Raw genomic sequence first — 23,062 nt, forward strand, 5'->3', positions numbered from 1 at the left:
ATGAAAATATCCATGGTGCAAACGAATTTGCAATGTTAAAATATTACTACTTTCCCAGGATACTTGCTGAGTTTGAAAATCAATGGCTATATTTTGAAAATCTTCTTCTCTATTTGGGGAGATACAATAGCAACGAATCCAATCTCAAATCCCTAGTGGCATATCTGTGAAGGAAATACAATTTTAAATCCCATAACACCCAAGTAACAATACTTGAGAAGGGTTTGACACGAATACTTTGTAGTATTTCTTAAAATATCACCGAAGAATATTCCGCCCATTACAGTACTGAAATAAGTTTAAATGTGAGATATATATTTTTGTCTTTGAACTGTGTTTGCGATTCACTTTTGTAGTCCCACTCCTCGATTTTCGGGGATGTTTTGTAAAAACTTCCAACGCTTTGTTTTCAACAAACGATTGTGACGTGAGTGTTAACGTGAGTGTTTATTACCGATTGATGATTGTTGTCTTGTTGTTCACCGTTGCGACGAGGGCGAAGTCATCACTGTTGTTTGTTCTGGTAGTCTCCTTAAATAATTAAAGTCAGATACAAGATAAGACTTGGGAAAATAACCCAGACACACCCATCTTATCCAACAAAACTTATGATTATAGTTTAAATCGTTTTAACATTTAGTGTGTATTTGCATAACATGATTTTGAAAAGTTCAAAATTGTTTAGAGACTTTTTTGTGTGGAACAATTTAGTAATAGTATATTTCATAACTAGGGCGTGACTATTTTTTGCCCAAGCACAAGTTTCACGACCGAAAATGAGTGAGGGTTGAAAAGACACTTTTTGCCCGTGTGATGGACTATATTTTTCGTCATATTGCAACATTATTTAACAAACTAAGTTATAAAACGAAAATATTTTTTACGTAAAGATAACCTCTCAAAACCACTTCCAGCTTGTTTTCAATTTTGCAAATAAGCAGCTATAGTGATTCGTACATTTTCGTCTTTTGCGATTGTCTTACTGTACTATATATATGTTATACTATCGATATGTCGAGCTATGCTGACAACAATCCAACAACAAGCAAGCTACAACCGATCAATGGATAAATAATTGCGATACATTCGATTGCATACAATCGAAGTTTACAACTGTTTGAAACAGCTTTTTACTCCCTAGGGACTAAAAAGGCTTTCTCTCTAGGGATTAAAAGAGCTACTTAGACCCTCAACGCATGTATAACTTCACATGTGTTATGTGTTATGTGTGTTGTGTGTTATGTGTAGTATTATAAATGTGTTCGCATGTACAGTATGTATGTGTAACGGTTGTTTTTGCTGTAGTATTACGAAAAGTATTAATTGCTAGTCATCTATTTGGAAACCCCTAAATTTATATACAACAATATTACTTTGGCCGTATTTTAAATATTTATCTCCACAATATTTATCGGCAGACTAATCGTAGTAAATATAGTACAGATCTCTTTTGGGAAACGTTTTTATTAACTTTTGGTATGTGTTAATGCTAAACAAACAAAAAAATACAACTTTGCATTTAGGGGTCTCAAAACTTAAGAAGTTTGAAAGAAAAAAATTGCGTTTGCAAATTTAGTTCAAAACTAATAGGGTGTAGGTTAATTTCCGTTCGCTTGACTGACTGTTTTCCGGGTTTCGTATTTATGTTCAATAGTGATTTTTACCTGTACTGTATTCCTTATATCAAAAAGATATTATACTCTTGTAACTCTCCAAGTTACTAACAAGATGCAGGAAAGAAACAAATCATAACAGAAATATTGCAAATGTTTTTCTCTAACTTATTATATCAGCAAGTTCGTCACTCTGCGCAAATTGATTCGCAAGTTGAAAGATTCGATAACAAACTATTTTGCAGAAACAAGCTGTTTTACTGATAAAATCGTGACGTCACTAAAACCAACGTCATGGTAGAATGTTTTGTTAATGTGATGTTATTTTCCTAATTTCTTGTGACAACAGTTTTGACGATTTAGATTTAGCCTGATCTTCAGTACATGTTTTAGGGTAAATTTATTTGTCTGTTGTTTCCTCATACTCTATACAATGTTATATGTGCGCGTTTATGTTGGCTACTGTTTATTGAAGTCGAGTATTAATTGTATGCCTACTTCTAATAAATACTTATTTTAAAAGTAGTTGGCACATAAAATAATTTTAAATTGTTTAATTCAACAACAGAGTATTGTCCTATTGTCTTGGGCGCATAATCATCAAATACGTCATTTATTTAATGTACAAAGAGTGGATTCATTGACCGATAATATTCAAGCTCTATCAAAAGTCTGCGTTCCTAACATTCGTGTTATTTTAATAAATTTTGATTTATACACGCGTCACAGTTGAGTTAAGTGAACTCATTCGCTATCTTTGTTGGTAGAATAGCGTTTAAATGTTTCCATAAATGACTATTTCTTTAATTTCGCCATGGGTTTTCCATTGAAACATGTAATATTAATGAAAGATTTACCAAACACTCTTTAAAAAGTCAAAGATAAAATGTGTACATTGCTTGCTCATTCTCCAAGAATTATCCATCGCCAAAACAAAAAACAGAACTTTACCGTTGTAGTCTACCAGTACTGTATCACGTCACTTAGTCGCACAACGCATTACTGAATATTGTTATTTGTCAATGAGCAGGAAGCTAAGATTTGTTAATACAGTTCACCAAAAGAACTTTGTACATTACAAGTCGTTGAACATACACATACAAGTCTCTGAGCTATAGGACAATTTCAAACAAATGTGAAAATCTTTGTTTTCCGCAATAGGCAATAGCCGCACTTCCAAACTCAGTTTACATTATTAACAACCGGTTCTGTGTTTCAAATTATTATTGAGGCATTGTGGCTTTTGTCTGCGACAAACAAAGAAATCAGACGAGTGTTGACAGGTCTCCACAGCTCCACCCCATGCAAGCAAGGTCGCTCTAATATTTTTTGTGCCTTTACCAGAGTTGGTATTTTTCCATGCAGTACGTGCAGCGTCGGGAGGGGAAGATGGTGAACGTCTCTCGCAAAGGGGTGATCAAGACGGGACAAAAAAATCATTTCGGGTCAGACATGACATAGTTGAATTATTACATACTGTATGTTATATATTGGTGATGTTTAGCTGCATGTCATTCTCACAATTCAGGGATCACCCTAACTAGGTTGAGGCTGAGCTGCGCCCGTAGTCTACAAACTGCGCAGTCTACAAATCGTATTGTTCCTCAAAAATGTTTAGTAGAGGATACATGTTTTCAGCCAAGATTTTCAATGGTAAGCTTAAAATATCCTTAAGATTAAAAACTAATGGGTTATACTGTATAATATCATTGACTTTATTTAAAGAATCCAAGAGAAAAATTGAAATCTCAACGTATGGTAGGTTATCTTATATCGGCATAAGTCGACCTTGCATTGTTACCGAGTTACGGTTTTGTTTGCATTTGTCTTACCAGCAATAATACTCACAGGTCAATATCCCACTTACCATCAAATATTTCCCTTTGTATCCCATTGTGAAGTCCCCAATATCCCTTAACATTGAAAACCCCCTTTTGGCTTGTTATAAAAGTGCTGAAGTAGGTTCTATGTTTATTAGCGACAACTTTACATTACCTTATGTATAATATAATGACTAGTTCACGGAAATATATCTAAATTAAAGCTATGGTTAAATTTGATCCCATCAATCAACGATGAGTTCACTTATTGGTTTAATTGTAATAACCCTTCATAATATAATATTCCCCTGACTACACCTTTATCCCTCTGTGAGCTGAAATATACCTTTCTGGGATAACATTAATAGCTACTACGTACTAATTATTCGTTCTAAAGACCCAAACCCCCTGGTAGCCGAAATATCCCGTTGTCTGGGATGGAATCCCGCCAGTCTGAACATAGACTCCCACACAGAGAGAGTGCGACTCCTGTGTCATAGTGGCGTGATGTTTACATGTAGGCCAAGTAAACAGCTTGTTTTCGCTGTGACGCAGACTATCGTGCGATTCAAATTGTTTATACCTGTTATTTGTTGCGCCGTAGTACTAGGTTAATTAAAACGCAAAATGAAACTTTCAAATAATTAATTAATTGTTGAAGAACAATAGTGAGTCAAATATATTCGAATAGTCATAAGATTATGTTGACGAGGGTTACTTCAAATAATACTATAAACCAGCACTAAACATATTTTATTCTCAAAGTTGTACTTTTTCACGATATACAACTCAGACAATCTTTACAACCAGGTATAAGACTATGAACAAACATGTGACATGTTTCATATTGGAGATGGTTTTTAAAACTGTTTAGCTTAAACTGGTTTTTGTTCGCTGGTAAAAATAACATGTAATCTTTTAGTATACTAAGGTTTTAATGTGTTTCAGCCTCTAGTACTACTACAGCCATCGGTTAATAGAAACACATTTCTTAGGAAACAACTTTTGACTTTTGTACTGAGTCTGTGTTTAAATTATTACTTTTAAAAAGTACGGGAAGTAAATAAAAGATACGCCTACTAATAACACTAAACAAAAACACATATTTACGCTTATACTGTTACTCACAAGACGGTAAATATACATAAAAGATGGTAAGTGGTGATCGATTTCGATCGGACACTCCAATCATCATCAGACCCGGTATCATTTATATCTTTTAGGTAGGCGTATCTTGTATTTACTTTCCGTAAATTTAATAACACGTACAAAGCTGAAGACTATTTATTTTCTCTTTTAGTTTTACATACTATGATAGTTGGTGGGAATCATATAAAAAAAGTTTATATCAAAATGAAATTATTTTAGTTTGTTATTTGGTGGTATGGCAGTATCACCAAAACAGCCTTATAACATGTTATTGTTGACATTACTTTGATCATTTCCTTAATTCTGTATCTTAGTCAGTAAACATTACTTTTGTCAACATGAGTCATCAGTGTGAAAACAGAGGAAATCGGTTGATTTGTGGTCAAAGTCAGTGTGTGGCCGAACACGAAAACTGTTGTGTCACTTATAAAATGGACGACTTTACATCGCTCACTTCGTTTAAAGTCTCTAAAATGTGTCGAAGGTGTTTTGTGATTATGATTGCTGTGAAAGAATTACCTCTGCATATGAACAGGGATTTACAACGGACTATTACGAGTGGTAAGATTGATTTGACATGTAAACCAGTACAAAACTTATTACGAGTGTCCAACTGTAAGTTAATTCGGTAAACGTATGCCAACTCAAATTTTTAATATGGTATGAATTTTACACTTTAAGACCCATCTGTCCTGTACTTAGTTTGTAGTACTTTTTAGTAGAGAAATGTCATTATGAATACTTTTGAAAGTATTTGTAAATATTTGTATGATTATTATTTCAGAGTTTGATTTGTTGTTATAGTTGTATATTCCAGTATTTTGCCCTTAAAGATAGCTCGTTAAATGTTCGCTTAAACCATTAATGGTAGTAGTGGTATTTTATAATTCGACTAGCTGTACCCGCGGGCTTTGCCCCTTAACTTCTTAATTTTCAAGATGAGCTCGTTCGCATGGCTCAATCACGTCCTGGTTAAAGTTCGACAGTAAATTGTGTGTAAACGACAGTACAGTAAATTGTTCACTTAACTTTCGCCACTGTTAACAATTTTTGAAATTTCTATAGGTAGTTAGCTTTTTATGTTGCCAAAGGGAACGACCAACCAGCAACTAGTGATGTCCCCATAGTTTTTACAGTAAAAAAATTTATTAGGTAGTTCAAGTTCAATTTAGAAGCTTTTCAGAAAATTTGTGAAGTTCTTTAGCTTTTCAACGAAATGTCCTCACTTTTACATTACATCTGCACATTAAAGCTGGATCGTGGCGATTCGTTGATTCATCTGGGGTGTGCCGTAAAACCACTGTTCATAACATTATTTCGTCATATTTTATCAGCTGAGTTAACAATGGAAAGGTGACTCATCATGATGAATAGTTGAGTGGTTGGAGAGCTCAAGAATCAGCTGATCTCAGTCCAAGACAAATCACCATTCATTCTCTCAAATACCTTTTAATGGATTTGTTGTTCAATATTAAATCAATACTTACTCAACCTAGTTTCCCGTAAGACTTGAGCATGAGCTAAAATGTGAATACAACCATTGTCTACAAGTTCGTTAATCTTCCATGAATACCACTGTAGGTTCCTATTGTGTTTGTACAGGAGAGGGGACAGAGTGGGAAGTAGCATGTTCAGCTCTGGCCCAGAGGCTAGGTGAGGAGTTGAGGGCTGCCAAGTCTGCACAGTTATCCTGTGGTGAGGTGTTGCTGCCACGAGAGTTGCTGCCTACAGTCGCCAGCCAGATACTGGCCCAGTCCGTCTGCGAGCCCTGTGGTCTTAGGTATTTTTTTTTTAAATCCTGAAATGAGGACTAAACATGTCCAAAGGACAATTTAAAGTGGTAATCGAAGGTTATCTTTATAAAGCTATCACAGAACTAATTAATAATAATAATAATAATAATAATAATACAGTAATAAGTCATGTGTCTTGGTAGCATACTCCGTTGTTCTTTTCCTTTTAATTTGAATAATTTTAATTTAGTTTTTTTAAATCTTACCTTTGTAAAACTAATTTTCTTATTTGAGCGGAACATTGCATTGACTGCCACGATCTTTACAAACACACAAAGGGCGTTTCATACTACTTACCAGACCAATGTTGCTACTCAGTGCAAATGGTCCTCCTTTTCGCAAACTCACAATGGTGAAGTATATGATAGAAACAATGCCATCAGAAATTTCAATAAGCTAAACTTCTGTTCACCTATAACTTTATTGAGAATCTTTGTAATTTTACCGCATATTATCTAATTTCTAGGGGCTGCACCTTGGACATCCAGCTAGAGACAGAGGAAGGCAGTCAGGTGAAGATCAGCAGCATCAAGTGGGACCCTCAGATGAGCTCCACCTTCCTGCTGAGTCTAACGCTTAGGCAAGAAAAGAAACGCAAAGGGCGGCTGTCACAGCTGCTGAAGTTTTTGACCAAGAAACGAACTCATAATCACAATCAACGCCACATTCTCAGCAAAGACTTTCATCTACTGAAGACAAGACTTTACCGATCCCTTGACAAAACAAGGTGATATCGAGAACCTCTCAACGACAACATAGACTACTGGTCTCAAACACAAGTCTGAAGGTTAACCTTTTCCAAGTTACACTTAACAAACATACATTCAAAATGTATAAAACAATTATTATTGTTGTATAAAATGTGTGTTTATTACACTCAATTCCCTTGTATAACACAAGTACTTATAAACTGTAGTGTTGTTTTGTGTAACTATTTTTGTTGCCTCGACTGCTTCCTTTTTTGCTGCCATTAGTAAATGTACTTATAATAGGTAAATACTACAGGGATACGTAACATTTTATCAATGCACTCATTTATGTAGGATGTCAAATTATGGGCGTGAAACTGCCCCGACATTTTGGGTGCTTTTGAAACATGAAACTGCCACGCTCATTAAAGAGGATTAGGAAGGTCACCTTGCAAGATTTGATATGCTGAAATTGCCCGAGCGCCCAGCCAGGTACAATTGTAGTCGCTACGGGACTGGGAAAAAGGGAATTATATTTGTCCCTGTGCCCTGTCAGTGACTGCAGTCTTCCAAAACTCTGTCATCGACTGCTTTTCCTACCAAGTCACAATTAATGTTTCTGTACCGATACCTAACCTAACCTAACCTAAAATAAGCTAGTAATTCCTGATATGCAAAAAAAAATAACTATAATGACACCAGTTACAGTTTACAAATTGTAATCCAACGGAAAACAAAGTTATAAACTTGGTTAAAAAACATAAATCTGTCAAACAGTGTAATGAGATGTCTAAGTTGTTGCCAATGACGTGTGTGTGTGTGTGTGTGTGTGTGTGTGTGTGTGTGTGTGTGTGTGTGTTTTGGTGTGCACACGTGTTGGCCTCATGCAGCAGCTGTGTTGCATGTTAAACACGTGTAAGTAAATCAACATTTGCCAAACATAGGCCACCATACAATGCTGGAACATTGCCCAGAACCATTGACTATATACACCTGTAAGTATATATAGTCAATGCCAGAATTAATGCAACGCCAAATGGTGTTCCTGTTCCAAGTTATTTCAGTTCTGCAAAACCTTGATGAAAATACAACGTATTAATTTTAGAAGGAATACTGACCTACAAAGAAATGTTGTTTCGTTCACACATTCTGTATGATTTTATGCTGTTTGAAAAGAGTGAGATAAGATGGCAATATTTCTTTAAAATACATACATTAGACATTTTGGACTTTTTAGTTGTTATGCCTCCTCTAATTTTATAAATAGCCTACGCAACATAGGAAATTAGCTATTTTGACTATGATAACGCACCGTTCAAAAAATATCACTCTTGAATTAAATAAAATGCATTTTAGTAAAATAGCAAAAAATAAATATTAAAAACAGACAATATATATAGTGTATGATATCCACGTTCTTTATATGACCAATTATACAAGCTGCAACAACATATAAGCCTATTATTAGACTATCAGATTTGGTCAAAAGACATGGCATGAGTCTATTTGCAGATGGATGTCAGCCAGTCAGCTGCTATGAGTATATTATGTATTATCAGTGTGTTATCAGGTTATCAGTAGGCCTAGACTACAAGCAGATGATGATGCAACTCTGTATAGTGGTTCAGTCACACTGTCAATTCAGTTTAGTATCTGACAAACAAGTGTTCATATCCAATAATAAATATAACCATAATAATGTTGCTGTATTTGATTTGGTAAATTGAGTAACAGTGTTTCTAGGAGGTTTCCATGTGAATGCATCATAGTACAGAACCAGCAATATTAAATCTTGCATTGAACTTGGATTCTTTGGGGAAACCTCACAGGTCCAGTGCTTTTTTGCCCTTTTCACCTTTTTTGAAATTTCTATTTCTACTTATGTTGTTTCTCAAAAACAGATTCTATAGTACTATATAGAAAACCTCCTTTTTGGCAAAATTCTTGTTACTATTCATGGCTTGAGATAAAATTTAATTACTGTACTGTTCAAAGTTCTTATTGGTGAATTCCCCCATAGGGAAGTAGTTGTTCAATAAGGTATATTCTTCGTGGTAAAATTTAGTTTAGGTATAGGCTACCAACCAACTTGATTTGTTGTTTGTATTTAAGGTCTCTAAAAACCAAAATACATTCTTGAATACTGTCTATACTTGAAGTGTGCCCACCACTTTTTCCCAGTCACCCAGTCCTGAGAATAGAATCAAGACCCCAGTGTCTAAGTGATACTTGTTATCAATTTATCACCACTTTTATCAGTTAGTCACCAACAAAGCTCGTGTGCCACCATCTTGTCTCGTAGTGACTGGTGAGTGGTGACCTCCAAAACCTCAGCCAACTAGTTAACCTTCTGAAACTGTGATAACAATATTTCCGGTTATATCACTGGTGGGCCTGTTAAGTCTTCATTTCCTTACTCCTTGCATTATTTTTAGTATTAGCTTTTATAATTATTGTGATCAGAATATTTTAAAATTCTCCATTGACTTTGGATTCTACACGTATGGTTTTCATACTGTAGTAGGTTTTAAAACTTGTTTTGTTGTGATAATTTAATTTGGTAACACTAGAGTATATTCATTTTGACTACCATAATAGGGGCAAAGACACAACAGTTTAAAATTTGTAGAATAATATGTCCCTTAATTACATGAGTTATTTTAGGTAATTATTTTGCTTCTAATTATACTCAAGGATCATAGATATTAAAGAGGGTGTATTTAATCTAGGAAAGTAGAATTACAAATAAGTAGCCAATTTTAGAGTTGGTTATTTAAACTGAGCTACATGGATGGGTAAAATTGAGTAGAACTTGACACAGTAGCATTTAGGCTACCTACTACAGAGGTTTACTAGGAAAAAAGTTTTTTGAGGCAAAAAAGTTAAACCACTGGATAGAATAAAATGCTTTCTTTACCGAACACCCAGAAATGTATTAATAGAATCTGTGTTAGAAAATATCTCAGTTGTGGCAATGCTTAAAAGATAAATCAAGTTTACATATTCTATTTTAAATACTGCAAAGAAAAATTATGAAATAGGAAAGAAAAATAGAAAGACCCTGGTGTTTTTATATAAGGGCAATCCAATAGTTTTCCTTAAAAGACATTGATGAATACAACTTTTTGTTTCTCAGTCCTGATTGAAAAACACAGGTTTGAATGAAAGAGAGAAAATACTTGTGAAGTCTACTTAGGGAAGACATCAGACATCATCACTCTCTGCTGATATTTTTTTCTATTATCTCTAACAAGTAAGTAGTAGCATAGGTATACAAATTTGTTCTGAATGTCTGAGTTGAATATTTTCCTGTTTCTTGCAAGTATCATAGGTCCAAAAGTACCCAGTTGAGTATGGTAGCCTACAAACTATAATGTATTATAGTATCTATGCATCAGTACTTTTTTAAAGACATCTTTCCATTCAATCCATTCTAAGAAAATTCTCAATCTTCAAAGTATTTTATACACATTTCTTAAAATGAAATATATTCCACAAAATACTATTCTGGAAAATTATAGTTACAAAGAGCTTTTCTTATAAGTGTTTAACAACGTTTTTTTTTTTTAGAAAATTACAGTATTAGTTTTTACGCAATTGAAATTGTTTCCATTCAGCATTCTGCTTAACATTATAAGTAACAAAAAGATTCTAGTAGTTTTCCTCATTTGAGAAATTCTATATAAACTGTTATTGAGTCAGAACAGATATCAACCTTGAATGAGTCAACTGAGCTAACCTTGACTTGAAACTTGATGACACACATTTTCATTGTCAAACCAATCCAGTGTGACTGTACTCATGAAAACTTTTTATTGTTCTAGTTCTTAGCTTGACTAAACACTTGTTTTAAATGGATTATATTATTTTTTTACGTTATAGAAAATTGTAAACTGAAATAAGCTTCAAATTAAAAAAACAACTAGAATTGCCAATGACTGTTATAGAAAATTAGTAGGAATAAACCTATCATATAGTTTGTTTTACCATGGATTAAATTTTATATTTTACCTAGGATAAAGTTATTTGATCAATTTACCCAAATAATATGATCTATTTATAAGCTAAGTGTTTTACTTATTAAAACCAAAGAGTATAACCACTAATAGAGCTAAAAAATATCTACTCTAAAATAAAATGCATTAATGATTGCAAAGTTTAAAAAACACCTAATCTGAGAGAGTTTATAATAAAATACCCTCGCTGCAGCAGACCTGCATACTAAGCCAATTTCCATTTGCCTAATTGGATTTACACTAAAATGTCTCCTTTAAAATATCACATTTATTCCCTATTTAAATATTATAGTTTAACAAGTACTTAGGTTTGCTACAACAGGGAAGGTAAAAAGGTGTTTTTTTGTAAAATGTTAGTAGTTTAGTATGAAATGAATGCAGTTTCCAAATTTGATCAAATAAATATGATCATAAACAAGCAAACTACAACAGTTTACTTATTCTCCTTAAGAATAACATGGGAATTTTAAATTTACAGTTTTTTGGAATTTTCTCCGTAGCCATTAGACGCATGGTAACTAAATTATTTGTTTTTTTTTAAGCTCTACAAAATGGTTTGGAAAGAAAATGCTAAATTTTAAGTTTTTAGGGTCAAAAATGGGAAAAACCAATTTTTGCCCCATAAAACCCCTGTTCCCATAGTCAGATCATGCTGGTTCGCAAACTCGTTAATAAATGTAGGTTTACACGTGTGTACCAAATTTAATCAAAATCGGATGATTTTTGCTCGAGTTATCGCGCAAACGGACACACACATATATATATAAATATATATTTAATAAATAATATGTAAAATAACATGAGTACCCTTTTTTTTATATTCTTTTTTATTTAATAAATCACAACATGTTTCGTCTCTAAGGACATTTTCAAGATGTGTTAACCTAATTTCAAACAAAAATATTATGTTATGAATAAATACAGCTGTTAACACTATTCGTGCTGTCGACATGTTTGAACATAAAAGTTGCATTTATTTCAATGTTAAGCAATTGCGGGAATTCCCGTCATCAGCACCCAACGTGTTAATTTTGTTAGTACCTATGTGAATGAATGTTTAGTTGTTGGTTTTTCTAACACTTATAATTTTGTTAAATATAGGATTAGTGGTTTGTGTGTGTACTATATTTAAAATGTTGTTTCTGTCTTCTTTGTAGTGTTTATATATGTGAAAATTTTCTTTTATGTTCATTTTGGTTCCTTTGTTAATAATGTCTAGTATGGTAATGTTTTCGTTATAATTTTTGTATGTATGGTCTGTAGAAAGTATGTGTTCTGCAAATGTAGATTTTTGTGTAGTTCTGTTGTTTGATTTAATTGCTTGAATATGTTCTTCAAATATGAATTTAAACGGATGGTGTTTTTGGTCTCTAGGGACCTCAAAACGAAAAAGTAAATCGGTCCCGGGTCCAGGTCTTTCCATGAGTACTACGGTAATAGCTTATTCATTCCCTATATGGGAAATTCGCTAAAAGAACACTTGATTCATCTAATTAAAATTTTGATTTAATTAAAAAAGAACAAATGAAAGACAAACTTCAATTTCTTTTGCTTTTATTTTTGTCAGAATATGAAAAAAAAACAAAAATAAAAAAAGATGTATAGTTCAGCAAGTGACAGTCTAAATTAAATAATTGAATCTTCAAGTAACAAGCTGCTGATGGTTCATACACATATTATGATATGTACTTTGAAGTATAAGTCAATGGTTTAATACCAGGATGTTTCAAGTAAGCCTAAGAGGAAAATTCCATAATCCAATTCTTTGGAAATGAGTCAGGGTACATCTTAGTAAAACAAAGCTGAAAGCACAAAAACAAACATATTTGAAAGGAAGAATAAATTGTTTGGAAAGGACAGACCACTAAACATTGTTAACTTATTTGACAAAACAATACCTATCTTTTGCATGGCTTACTCCAATGCTGAACTGAAATGATAAAATCAACTTACCTAATCAAATATGTATATGATCATTGACTCTGGATACTGCAAGTAGACTTCTGGGAATCTTTTTCACTCATATATGTTTAACCTTTACAGTGGCACTTTACACTTTGATTTGTATAAGAGAGAAAAAGCAATAGTTTGAAATAACTTTGTTAGTTTTGTCTAGTTCTAGAAATTACAAAATACTAAACACACTACAATAATTAATTTCAAACGAGCCCAATAACCTTTTGTTTTATACTTATATGGTTGAAATAGCCTCACTAAGTAATCATTTGGTTGCTGTAATGGCAACTAGTTTTGGATGGCATAAAAGGAGTTGACATTCTCAAATGAATTTCTTTATTTATTTATTCATTCATTCATTCTAACCAATACAGTGAAATTACATTGTTGTGCATGCATTAACAGTAACAAAGCAACCAAAGATCAATCACATAACAGTCCTCAAGCAGTGTATACTGCCTTTACAAAGTCATTACAAAATGAATGGGCATTTCTCCAAAGAGTAACAGAGGGATTTAGAGAAGAATACGAAGATTTAAAAACTGTTATACGGTACATCGCCATTTCACTCCCAACGTTTTCGAGCAAGAGATTTCTGAACTTGAACATGACTTGTTCTCTCTCCCTACAAAGACCTCGACAAAGATTGATGGTATTTCATTTGAAACATCAAAACAATGTACAGAGTAATTAATATTAGCCATTGAAAATGGAGAACCATTAAAGATTAATGATCATGTATCAACTCTACAAGCTGTAAAAAAAGGAGAAAACTAGAGAAAGACACTTTGGCTAAAGCAAATAATGAACAAATTATGCAATTACTTCCTGAAACTCAAAAGAAGACAATAATTAGAATTGTAGCAGGGAATACTAGCCAAGGAGTCGCTATGTGTTCAACGGTGCCTTAGGAATTTGTCGGTGGTGGGGGGTTGGCTGTTGGCCGTAATAATAATGACGCCATCGTTCTTCGTTCCTCTCAATAGTCAATTCTCAATCCTCTGTCTCTGTGCTTACAGTCAAGTCAGTCTCATAGTTGGTGTCTCATAGTTTTTTCGCACTACAACTACGACTACAACGTTACCGACACCGAGATTCAAGATTGAACTAATTATTAAAGAATTCAAGTTTTTGTTTTTAGAGGATCAAACAAAACACCAAATACCAAGGGAGTTTATGTTTTATCTATGACCAAACCCATCCATGGTAAGTAATTTAACCTATTATTCTCCTAGTACCTAATAGCCAGTAGTTAACAAATTCTGAGAATGAATTCCATGTCTTTTCCTTTTGACAGCTACCTAGGCCTACTTAATATAATTAAATAACTAGCTATTGTATAGTCAATGCTATTACCCACGGGCTTCACCCCGTTTGACTTCATTTAAGTATTATTGGGTACACTTCCATATCTGTTGGCACAAACAACCGAATGAGTAATTTTGATTATTCGATTATTTATTTCAATATATCGTTTGGTTAGGTTAACCTTACCTTACTAACCAAACGATATATCGATCAATATTTTCATTCGGTTGTTTGTGCCAACGGGTATTATTCATCATCATCCTTTTTTATTGATTTTCCCTCAAGGGGTACATAAAAAAATACATTTACAAAATACAATTACATGCAAAATAACCAAGGTTGGTAAATAAGTTTTAAATAAGTTGATAACAAACTTATTCATAAGTATTAATAAAACTAGGCCTAGGCCTATTGATTGGTTAAGTTTTAATACAGAATACAGCCTAAGAATAACATACAAATAAGTACAGCTGAGGTATATTTAACATTAGGTTAGTTATAATTAGGCCTACTCATTAGCCTACCGTACTAGCTTAAAGTAACCAGACCCAAATGTGAAAGATGTGCTGGCATAACTTAACATTAATAAATTAAGTTATGAGTAACAAAAGTTTATGTAAGTTAGGCATACTTGTCACCACAAAGTAAATTACCTTGACTCAATTGGTACTGCTGAAGCCCTAGTAATTTCGGGTCGCCGGAAGACTGCTCCCCGGAAAACTTCCCCCCCCAAGCAGGTTCCTACGTCATATTGACGTGAGAGACCGGGGGTTGCAGTTTTCCAGTTACGGACACTCAAAATTAGTTGTCAAATAGTTCCAATCCAACCTAACCTAACCAACCAAACTTGCTGTAACATTTCGAAAATCTGTTTTTTAATCACCACATGCCTTTTCTATTATCCAACTGAATTACTCTAATTAAAATTAAAATTACATAGCATGATTTGTCTAGAGGGGTAGTATTCCAGTCGCGGACACGGCTTCCATATTGGTTAGTTAGCAGATTTTGTGACGTCACGTTTCACCTGGGGGGGTAGTTTTCCGGGGGATAGTATTCCGCATCCCCGTAATTTTCTGGCAGTAACAGTATAGTTTTCTTTGGGTAATGGGTAATTCTGAGCAATAACTTGGTCAACTCCAATTTTTTTCACATTTTACTATGGTCATCAGGAGGTTCTCAGAAAGCAAGAAACATATAATTCAAGCCCCGCAAGGCCATCGTACAGGTTGCCGAGCGATAAGAAGGTTCAAAGTCCAAGCGATAACAGTGGCTTGCGGGAGACGCGCGGAAGGCCAGTTGTGACAGTACCGTTATGGCTATGGGTAGTGGTTCCTCCGAAAATCCTTTTCTTTGTGATGGGTGTGAGAACACGTTAAGTTACTTGGTTTCACGGTTTTAAGTGAAGATCAGGAAAAGTTAACAGAACACTGATCCAGTTGCCGCTGACTCGGATGAGGACGTTAAACCCGGCAATTACTGAGGTAATTTTTATTTGTATACGACGTATATAATTAACTTTCCGGGACCTAAATTATGTTTTTTTAGTTTCACATACATCTCTAAGGCCAATTGCGACAGTACCGTTATGTTATGTTAGGTTAATTAATAACCTAACTTAACCTAACCTAACTTATTATGTTTTTTTAGTTTCACATACATCTCTAAGGCCAATTGTGACATATTTGTGACAATAGTTAGGTTAATTAATAACCTAACTTAACCTAACCTAACTTAACCTTGCGGGGCTTGAATTGTATGTTTCTTGCTTTCTGAGAACCTCCTGATGACCGTAGTAAAATATGAAATAAAATTGGGGTTGACCAAGTAATTGCTCAGAATTACCCTTATAAGATTTTTAGTTCGGATTAGGGTCACTAGCCTAAACTTGCCCCCGATTCTTCGTTCGGACAGCTCAAGTACGTCTATGGTTACCTCGCCTTTACCTGTCACCGTGAATATTTTATGTGAAACTAAAAGATCATTTTTTAAACCTGCAATTAAGTTATGTTTCAAAATATTGGCAGATTCTATAATTTTATTTATTTTTTCAGATTGGTAACAAAAATGATATGTACATACTGTGACAAGATTTTTTCAACTGTTGGATCCTTAAATAAGCACATAGAAAGAATCCATGGAGTAAAATCTGTAAAGGGAACTATGAGATGTCTCAACTGTGAAAATAAATTCACGCGAAGGTTGAAGCTTGTTGAGCACCTAAAAATTGATCATGGTCAAGATTATGAAATAGACAAGTTGGAGTTTAAAACATCAGAAGGTAAGTGTTTTAATTTTTAATAATATCTAGATCTTGTGCAAAATATTTAAATTTTATAGGCCTAGGCCTAACAAAAAAAGTCAGGCGTAGAATTGGATCATGATAATTCAGTTAAAAATTACAATAAATGAAATATTGTGTCTTTGTAAGTTAACCTATGGTTGATTAAATTAATAGGGTTATTAGCCAGCCATAAATTACATAGGCCCTAACTTAATCTGAAAATGGGAGGGGTCCAAAATAAGAATTACGATAGGATGATGTGCATGGGGTGCGAATTAATTACTTACACTAGGGGCCACGAGAGTCTGCAGTTGGCGGCAGCCAATATGAAGACTGGATTAGCGTGACATTGCAACATATCGCTCACTAATTAAAGTATAGGTACTAAATAATATTTTCAAATCAGCTGGTATTATTAGATTTGGCAACAACGCGTGGTCCTCATTGGCTACTTTGAAGTCACGTAGTAAATAGGCTCCTTCTTCAACTGCAGACTCTCGTGGACCGTACTGTAGGCCTAAAACCAGTAAAGAAGCACATAAAGAAGGAAATACAGTAGACCCCCTCTTAACCGACCCTAATGGGACCGGACCTAGGTCGGATGATTCAAAAGGTCGGATAAAACGGGCAATCCCTAAAATCATAACATAATAAAGTGCTATTCATTTGGAATTATATAATCATTATTTTGAAGTCATACTTGCATTATTTATAAAATAAACTACTCTTATCTCATTTTTCATATAGATAGAAATGTCACAAATAAACACAAAACACGGTTAAGTCAAATAGGCCTACTTTCAGTGAATATATTATAATACTAGGCAAGAGTCAATAAAATTCCTATTTTAATAACTTTAATACTGTAATGTATTAATTAATGCTTTCCAAATACATCGTAATACAGTAAAGAACCTTTTGTCGTCATTAAAGATCCAAGCGACCATTTTGTTACAAGACAGGACGTTTATTTATAGCCTCTCACTGGAGGCCCCAGGCACAAAAACTATCTTGACCTTGGAGTTGTTAACACCCCTTCCCTGCCCTCCCTACAAGTTGCGTTGTTTGTTTACTCCAGCGATAAGATAATCAGTTCTCAAAATCATAACGCACTTTATGATGTTATAAATTTGCCGCACAGATAACAAATCAGATCAGATGTGCTCGAGCTACGAACGATGATGACAAACTGACAATAGGCTATGCTATATTTTTTGTGACCATCACAAAATAACTTATTGTTAGTCATATCCTGTGGAGATAAGCGTATGGTTCAGTTCTCATCGCCCAGCGTGGGAGTGGAAATGCCGAGATTCCTAGAAAGCGGCGGTTAAACCGAGCTGCTCTAAAAGCAAGGTCGGTTAAAACAAACTGTATTATTTTACGATCAAAGGCGGATAATCCGATTATCGGTTAATACGAGGTCGGTTAAGAGGGGGTCTACTGTATAGGCTACATGCTGCAGTGGCGTGGCTGCAAAGCAGAAACATGAGAACACGCTACAAAACCATTCAGGCTGCGGGTGCATTCAGTAGCACCATAGACAAATAGAATAAATATATTTAAAACAATACAGTTTTTATTACTGAACCAAGGGTAATGACATAACATAATTATCATGATTGCGCAATAGCCTACTAATTTTTTTATGATGTAATATCCTAAGCTTAGATTTTTGTTACAGAATTTGAGATATGGAGAGCTGAAGAAGAGAGGCGCTCAGTTGCAATGTTTCGCAATGTAATTGTGAATAGGGCATCAAAGAATGGATCCACTACGATTCTAGTATGCTCAAGAGATGGTCAAGTGAGGTCTAATGTTTCAAAAAAGCGCCAAAGAGTTTTAAAAAGTCAAGGATCACGCAGGATTGGACATACTTGTACTAGCCATATGGTTGTAAATAAAGTTCTACATCCGGAAAATAAAGTAATTGTAACTTATGTGAAAACGCACTATGGACATGGACCAGACATACAACATGTAAATTTATCTCGAACCGACAAAGAAGGAATTGCCAAAAAACTAGCACTTGGTATATCTGAAAGTAGAATATTAAGTGAAGCGCACACTCTAAACAGTGAAGTAGGATCTAGATTAGAGGTGCTGAACAAAAAAGATATTTCAAACATCAGATCACAATATGGGATAGGTATATCAGGAGGCAGGAGACATCAAAATGAAATGATGAGTGTGGATTTGTGGGTAGCGGAAGAGAAGGAGAAACAAAACTGTGTTGTTAAGTATTACAAGAAGTATGGGGATGAAGACCCAGAATTTGGATTCCAAAGTGATGATTTTTGTCTGGTAATAATCACAGAAGATCAAGAGAACTTTCTTAAACAGTATGGACAAACTATAATATGTGTGGATAGTTCACACGGGCTTGGTGGTTCCGACCGAACTATACAGCTGTCTACTGCCTTAATAGTGGACGAGTATGGGGAAGGAATTCCCATTGCCTACATGTATTGCAATAAAACTGATCGGAGTGCATATGAAAAAATGTTTCATTGCATGAAAGAGGCTTATGGCAGTAAAATTAATAATGATTATTTCATGAGTGACATGGCTGAGGCAATATACAATGCTTGGCAAGTGGTTATGGGAAATTCAAAGAACAGGTTTGTAATCAACCTTTAAGTTAAGAATACAATGGAAACTCCATGTACAATATCGAAACTTAAATTTATTTAATTAAAATACAAAATTAATAGTAAAAGAAAATAAGGGGTTCACAAAAAGTTTACTATGAGTGGGGAATGAATTTAATAATGAAATCTTTAGGCTAAGCCTATTACAATAGTTCTAAAGGTTCAGGTGTTATAATTTATTGCATGGATCTTTATCTCAGGTGGGGTGATCGAGCGGCATTTGAATTTAATCTTGTGATTTTATAAAGCCTAATTAAAATTTTGTTTAAAATATAAAATAGGTTCAAATTATAGATTGGTTGAATTAATTAAAGTTCTGAATATTAAGCTTCTATTAGTTTCTTGACTTTGAATTTGAGTACAAATGTCCAAAAGTTAGGCCTAAAAATATTTTAATGGCTTCCAAAGGGGAAATGTCTATTGGAGTGATCTCACCAAATTGATGTCTTCTTCGCAGCAAAATGTCTTGATGTTGTAACTTAATTATTAATGTTTGTAATAAGGACGGTTCTTTTTCAATCGAATTTCACTAATTTAGGTTCAAATATAGACCCTTTTGTTATAAATTTTGATATTAAAATAGGTAGTATCCAATTTACATCTTCATACTAGCTCAGCTCCATTGGAAGTGATGAAGGTCTGATGCATTGTTGCACTCACATATGTCAATGCTGACTTAATGACATAAAATTGTAAGCCACTGTTCACACATATATATTATAACAAATTTCATTAGCTATAGAGCTAAATTATAATTTTGAAAAGTTATTTAACCCTTTTGAGTGCCAACGTCCGGGGAACCGGACGTTTTTAAAACGAGCCAAAAGTGCCGACGTCCGGCCGACTGGACGTTTTTAGAAAGAGCCAAAAGTGCCAACGTCCGGCTGACCGGACGTTTCGTAATGATCGAACAGTTGTCATAACAACCGAATGGATACTCGGATTCTTTTAACCCATATATTAACATTGAGTCGAAAGTTACTAGATGCGATACATCGATTTTCGTTGGTCGAAATATCGAAAATTCGATTTTTACGAAATTTTAACCTAAAAATCGCCAGATCACGCTCGGCATTTTTAGAGCGACCTTCGGGAAAAATCATCAGCATTTTTTGAGCGTTACTTTTATTTCTCGCCTGGCACTCTAAGGGTTAAATAAAATTATATTGAATTTGAAGCAATTTTGTTACAAAAATTATAGGCTATTATATATTTATATGAAATTAGGTTATTTGAAAATTTCTATATTATATTGTTTCGAATCAATTACCCATTGGTCTGTTTGGTCATATATTATACAAGGTTTGATAAATTGACATATTGATACAAAGAAAACATATGGTGAAAGTTAAATTATTCTATTAAAAATATAAGTGGAAATATTGAATTGTTACAGGTTGTTCTGTTCGTGGCATGTCCTCCAAGCATGGAATCGGAACATTTCCAAGGTAAAAGGAACAACTGAAGAAGAAAGAAAAGAAAATGCGTCTAGGCTTTGGGCCAGATTACGGTCTTTGTTATTTGAGCCTGACCAAAATACATTTGAGAGAAAGTTTAAAGAGTTTGAGGAAGGTTTGAAATCTCCTCATTTGAAAGACTTTAAAGAGTATTGGGAGGAGAGATATGACAAAAATGCAGCCACGTGGGCATACTGTTTCCGGCAAAACTCACCTGTTACAAATAACATGCACCTGGAATCCATGCATAAGGTGATTAAATACTTCCATTTTGAAGGAAGGGTAGTCCGAAGGCTGGACGAGTCAATTTCAGGTATATTAACGTACCTTGAAAGGTGTCTCATCAACAAAAAAAGGTTACACCTCAAACTAAGACCATGGAAAAAAGCAAAAGGGATCATGGAGGCCCACAAAAAGAGTTTTGAAAATATTAGAATCGTTGAATCTACAGCAGAAGATGAATTCCTAGTGGAAAATGTGAAGTCAAGGCAGATTTATTTAATTATTAGGCACGGAGAAGTATGCTGTAATCCAATAAAACAGTGCTTTGACTGCAAAGTTTGTCGGCACTCATTTACTTTTTCGTGTCCGAACTTTTTTTTGGATGCAAGTTCTATATGCAAGCATGTTCATTTTGTAGCAAGAGAAACTTCAAAAAAACAGCCTCAACTTGCAAACACGAACACCAACAAGAACATGGGACTCGTAGAAGAGACAAAGGAAGCTTGTGGTAATAACTTACTCAGTAGGCCTACACTTTTAGCCTCAAACTTAAAAAAGGATTTTATTAAATTTGTAAAAGAATTGTCCTCGTACGAAGATACATTTGATAAAATACCTTTAGCTAACCAAAAGGAGATTGTACGCTTCCTTAGAACTTCAACTATACTTTGTAAAGAAGAAGAAACTTTGAAAGAAAACAAAACCGGGTCAAAGATGAACGGCTGCAAAAGAAAAATATCCAAACAAGAAGAGTTCTGCAACAAAGTAAAAGAAATACAAGGAATGAAAAAGAAGAAGAAGAAGATGATGGTGTCTTCTAAACCAAGTTCAAGAGCTTTTGCCTCCGAGTTAAAAATCAATGAATTTGCTCCATGGGTTGATGGTCCGGTGGATCACGAAGAAGTTGTCTAAGTAAAACCTTTTTGACTAAAAATTGCATTGTTATAAAATATATATGATATTTTTATGGTTGATAGGAGGTTTTCTTTTAACCCTTTACATCTTTTAGTAGGTACCTACAGAATTGCAAAGTTAAAACTGGTTACATTGCTTGAAACACAAATACTTTGATATAATTTCCAGCTGCAGTGCAGCTAATTAAATTGAACCAAATGGTTATTATTTCAAATTGTTGTAGCCAGAGCATAAAACAAACTATTTTGACAATCAGAAACATAGCTTAGAAGTGGGCCATAGTTAGGCCTACTTGTTAAAATAAAAGATATGACAATTTAACCTACCTACTCTGAAGTAGGAAGGCATGTAAGCCTTATGTAGACAACCTTCCAAAATAAACATTAAGGATAAAGATATTAACTTATTTTAAATTTCCTGACCCAGAAGGAGAGGAAGGTATGTGTAATGTAGAGATTATAAGTAAATTGTTCTCTATCAACATCAAAGGGAAGATCAAATTACTTTATATCTAGGGATAAGCCTAATTTAAGTTTGTGGCTGACTGATGAGGAATGTGATTAAAAATAGATTGGAAGTTAAAATAAGGACAATAGTTACAAATGCATACTTGAACAAACAATTAAAAAAATACATGTTGAAATAAAACTGTCCAAAATAACCTTATAAACTCACCAACCTAATAACTAATCAAACTTGGAGTAACATTTCAAAATTATTGTTGGATAAAGATTAACTACTGTACCTATTTAATTTTTTTCATATTTGCTTATTTTTGTTGAACAGATTGCAAATTAAATAAAATATTAAAAAAATCCGTTTGATATTAATTCCCCACAATCAATATATTATTTTTGCCTAAACAAGATATTATCAATTCGTAATTTAAATGTGTTTGAAGACACTACAAGCTTTAGTTTAATAGAGGGAATATGGATAGTAAACAAAAATATCGATGGATCGAAACAAGATTGTCGATCATTTTATGTATCTTTCAGCAATTAACTGTAGGAAGGATTTATCCTTGCTTATAATTTGACATAACATCAATTAATTAAAGAAATCTATAAAATAAACATATCGATAAGCAAAATAATTACAGAAATATCGTTAACTCAGACAGCATTCAATGATTCAATTTATTAGGCTAGTCTAAGTCCTGTACCCAGCTGACAGTGAGTACAGGCAG

At 34.0% G+C, this 23,062-nt stretch overlaps 2 protein-coding genes across 2 annotated transcripts; both read left to right on the forward strand.

The window, feature by feature from the left end:
* The first annotated feature begins 5,091 nt into the window (after nt 1–5,091).
* Nucleotides 5,092–7,180, forward strand: LOC128990302 (protein charybde-like). The gene is made up of 3 exons (XM_054412631.1): nt 5,092–5,143; nt 6,185–6,362; nt 6,842–7,180. The coding sequence occupies exons 1-3, from the start codon at nt 5,110–5,112 to the stop codon at nt 7,104–7,106; spliced, it is 477 nt and encodes a 158-aa protein (XP_054268606.1). The 5' UTR covers nt 5,092–5,109; the 3' UTR covers nt 7,107–7,180.
* A 6,885-nt stretch (nt 7,181–14,065) lies between these two features.
* LOC128989902 (uncharacterized) lies at nt 14,066–21,890 on the forward strand. The gene is made up of 4 exons (XM_054412027.1): nt 14,066–14,242; nt 16,399–16,625; nt 18,313–19,249; nt 20,676–21,890. Exons 2-4 carry the CDS (start codon nt 16,412–16,414, stop codon nt 21,868–21,870), a joined length of 2,346 nt encoding a protein of 781 aa, XP_054268002.1. The 5' UTR covers nt 14,066–14,242; nt 16,399–16,411; the 3' UTR covers nt 21,871–21,890.
* Nucleotides 21,891–23,062: the final 1,172 nt, after the last annotated feature.

This window comes from Macrosteles quadrilineatus, unplaced genomic scaffold (assembly GCF_028750875.1).
Source record: "Macrosteles quadrilineatus isolate MER2022 unplaced genomic scaffold, UCM_ALF_1.0 Scaffold_3__2_contigs__length_128488019, whole genome shotgun sequence".
Lineage (NCBI taxonomy): Eukaryota > Metazoa > Arthropoda > Insecta > Hemiptera > Cicadellidae > Macrosteles > Macrosteles quadrilineatus.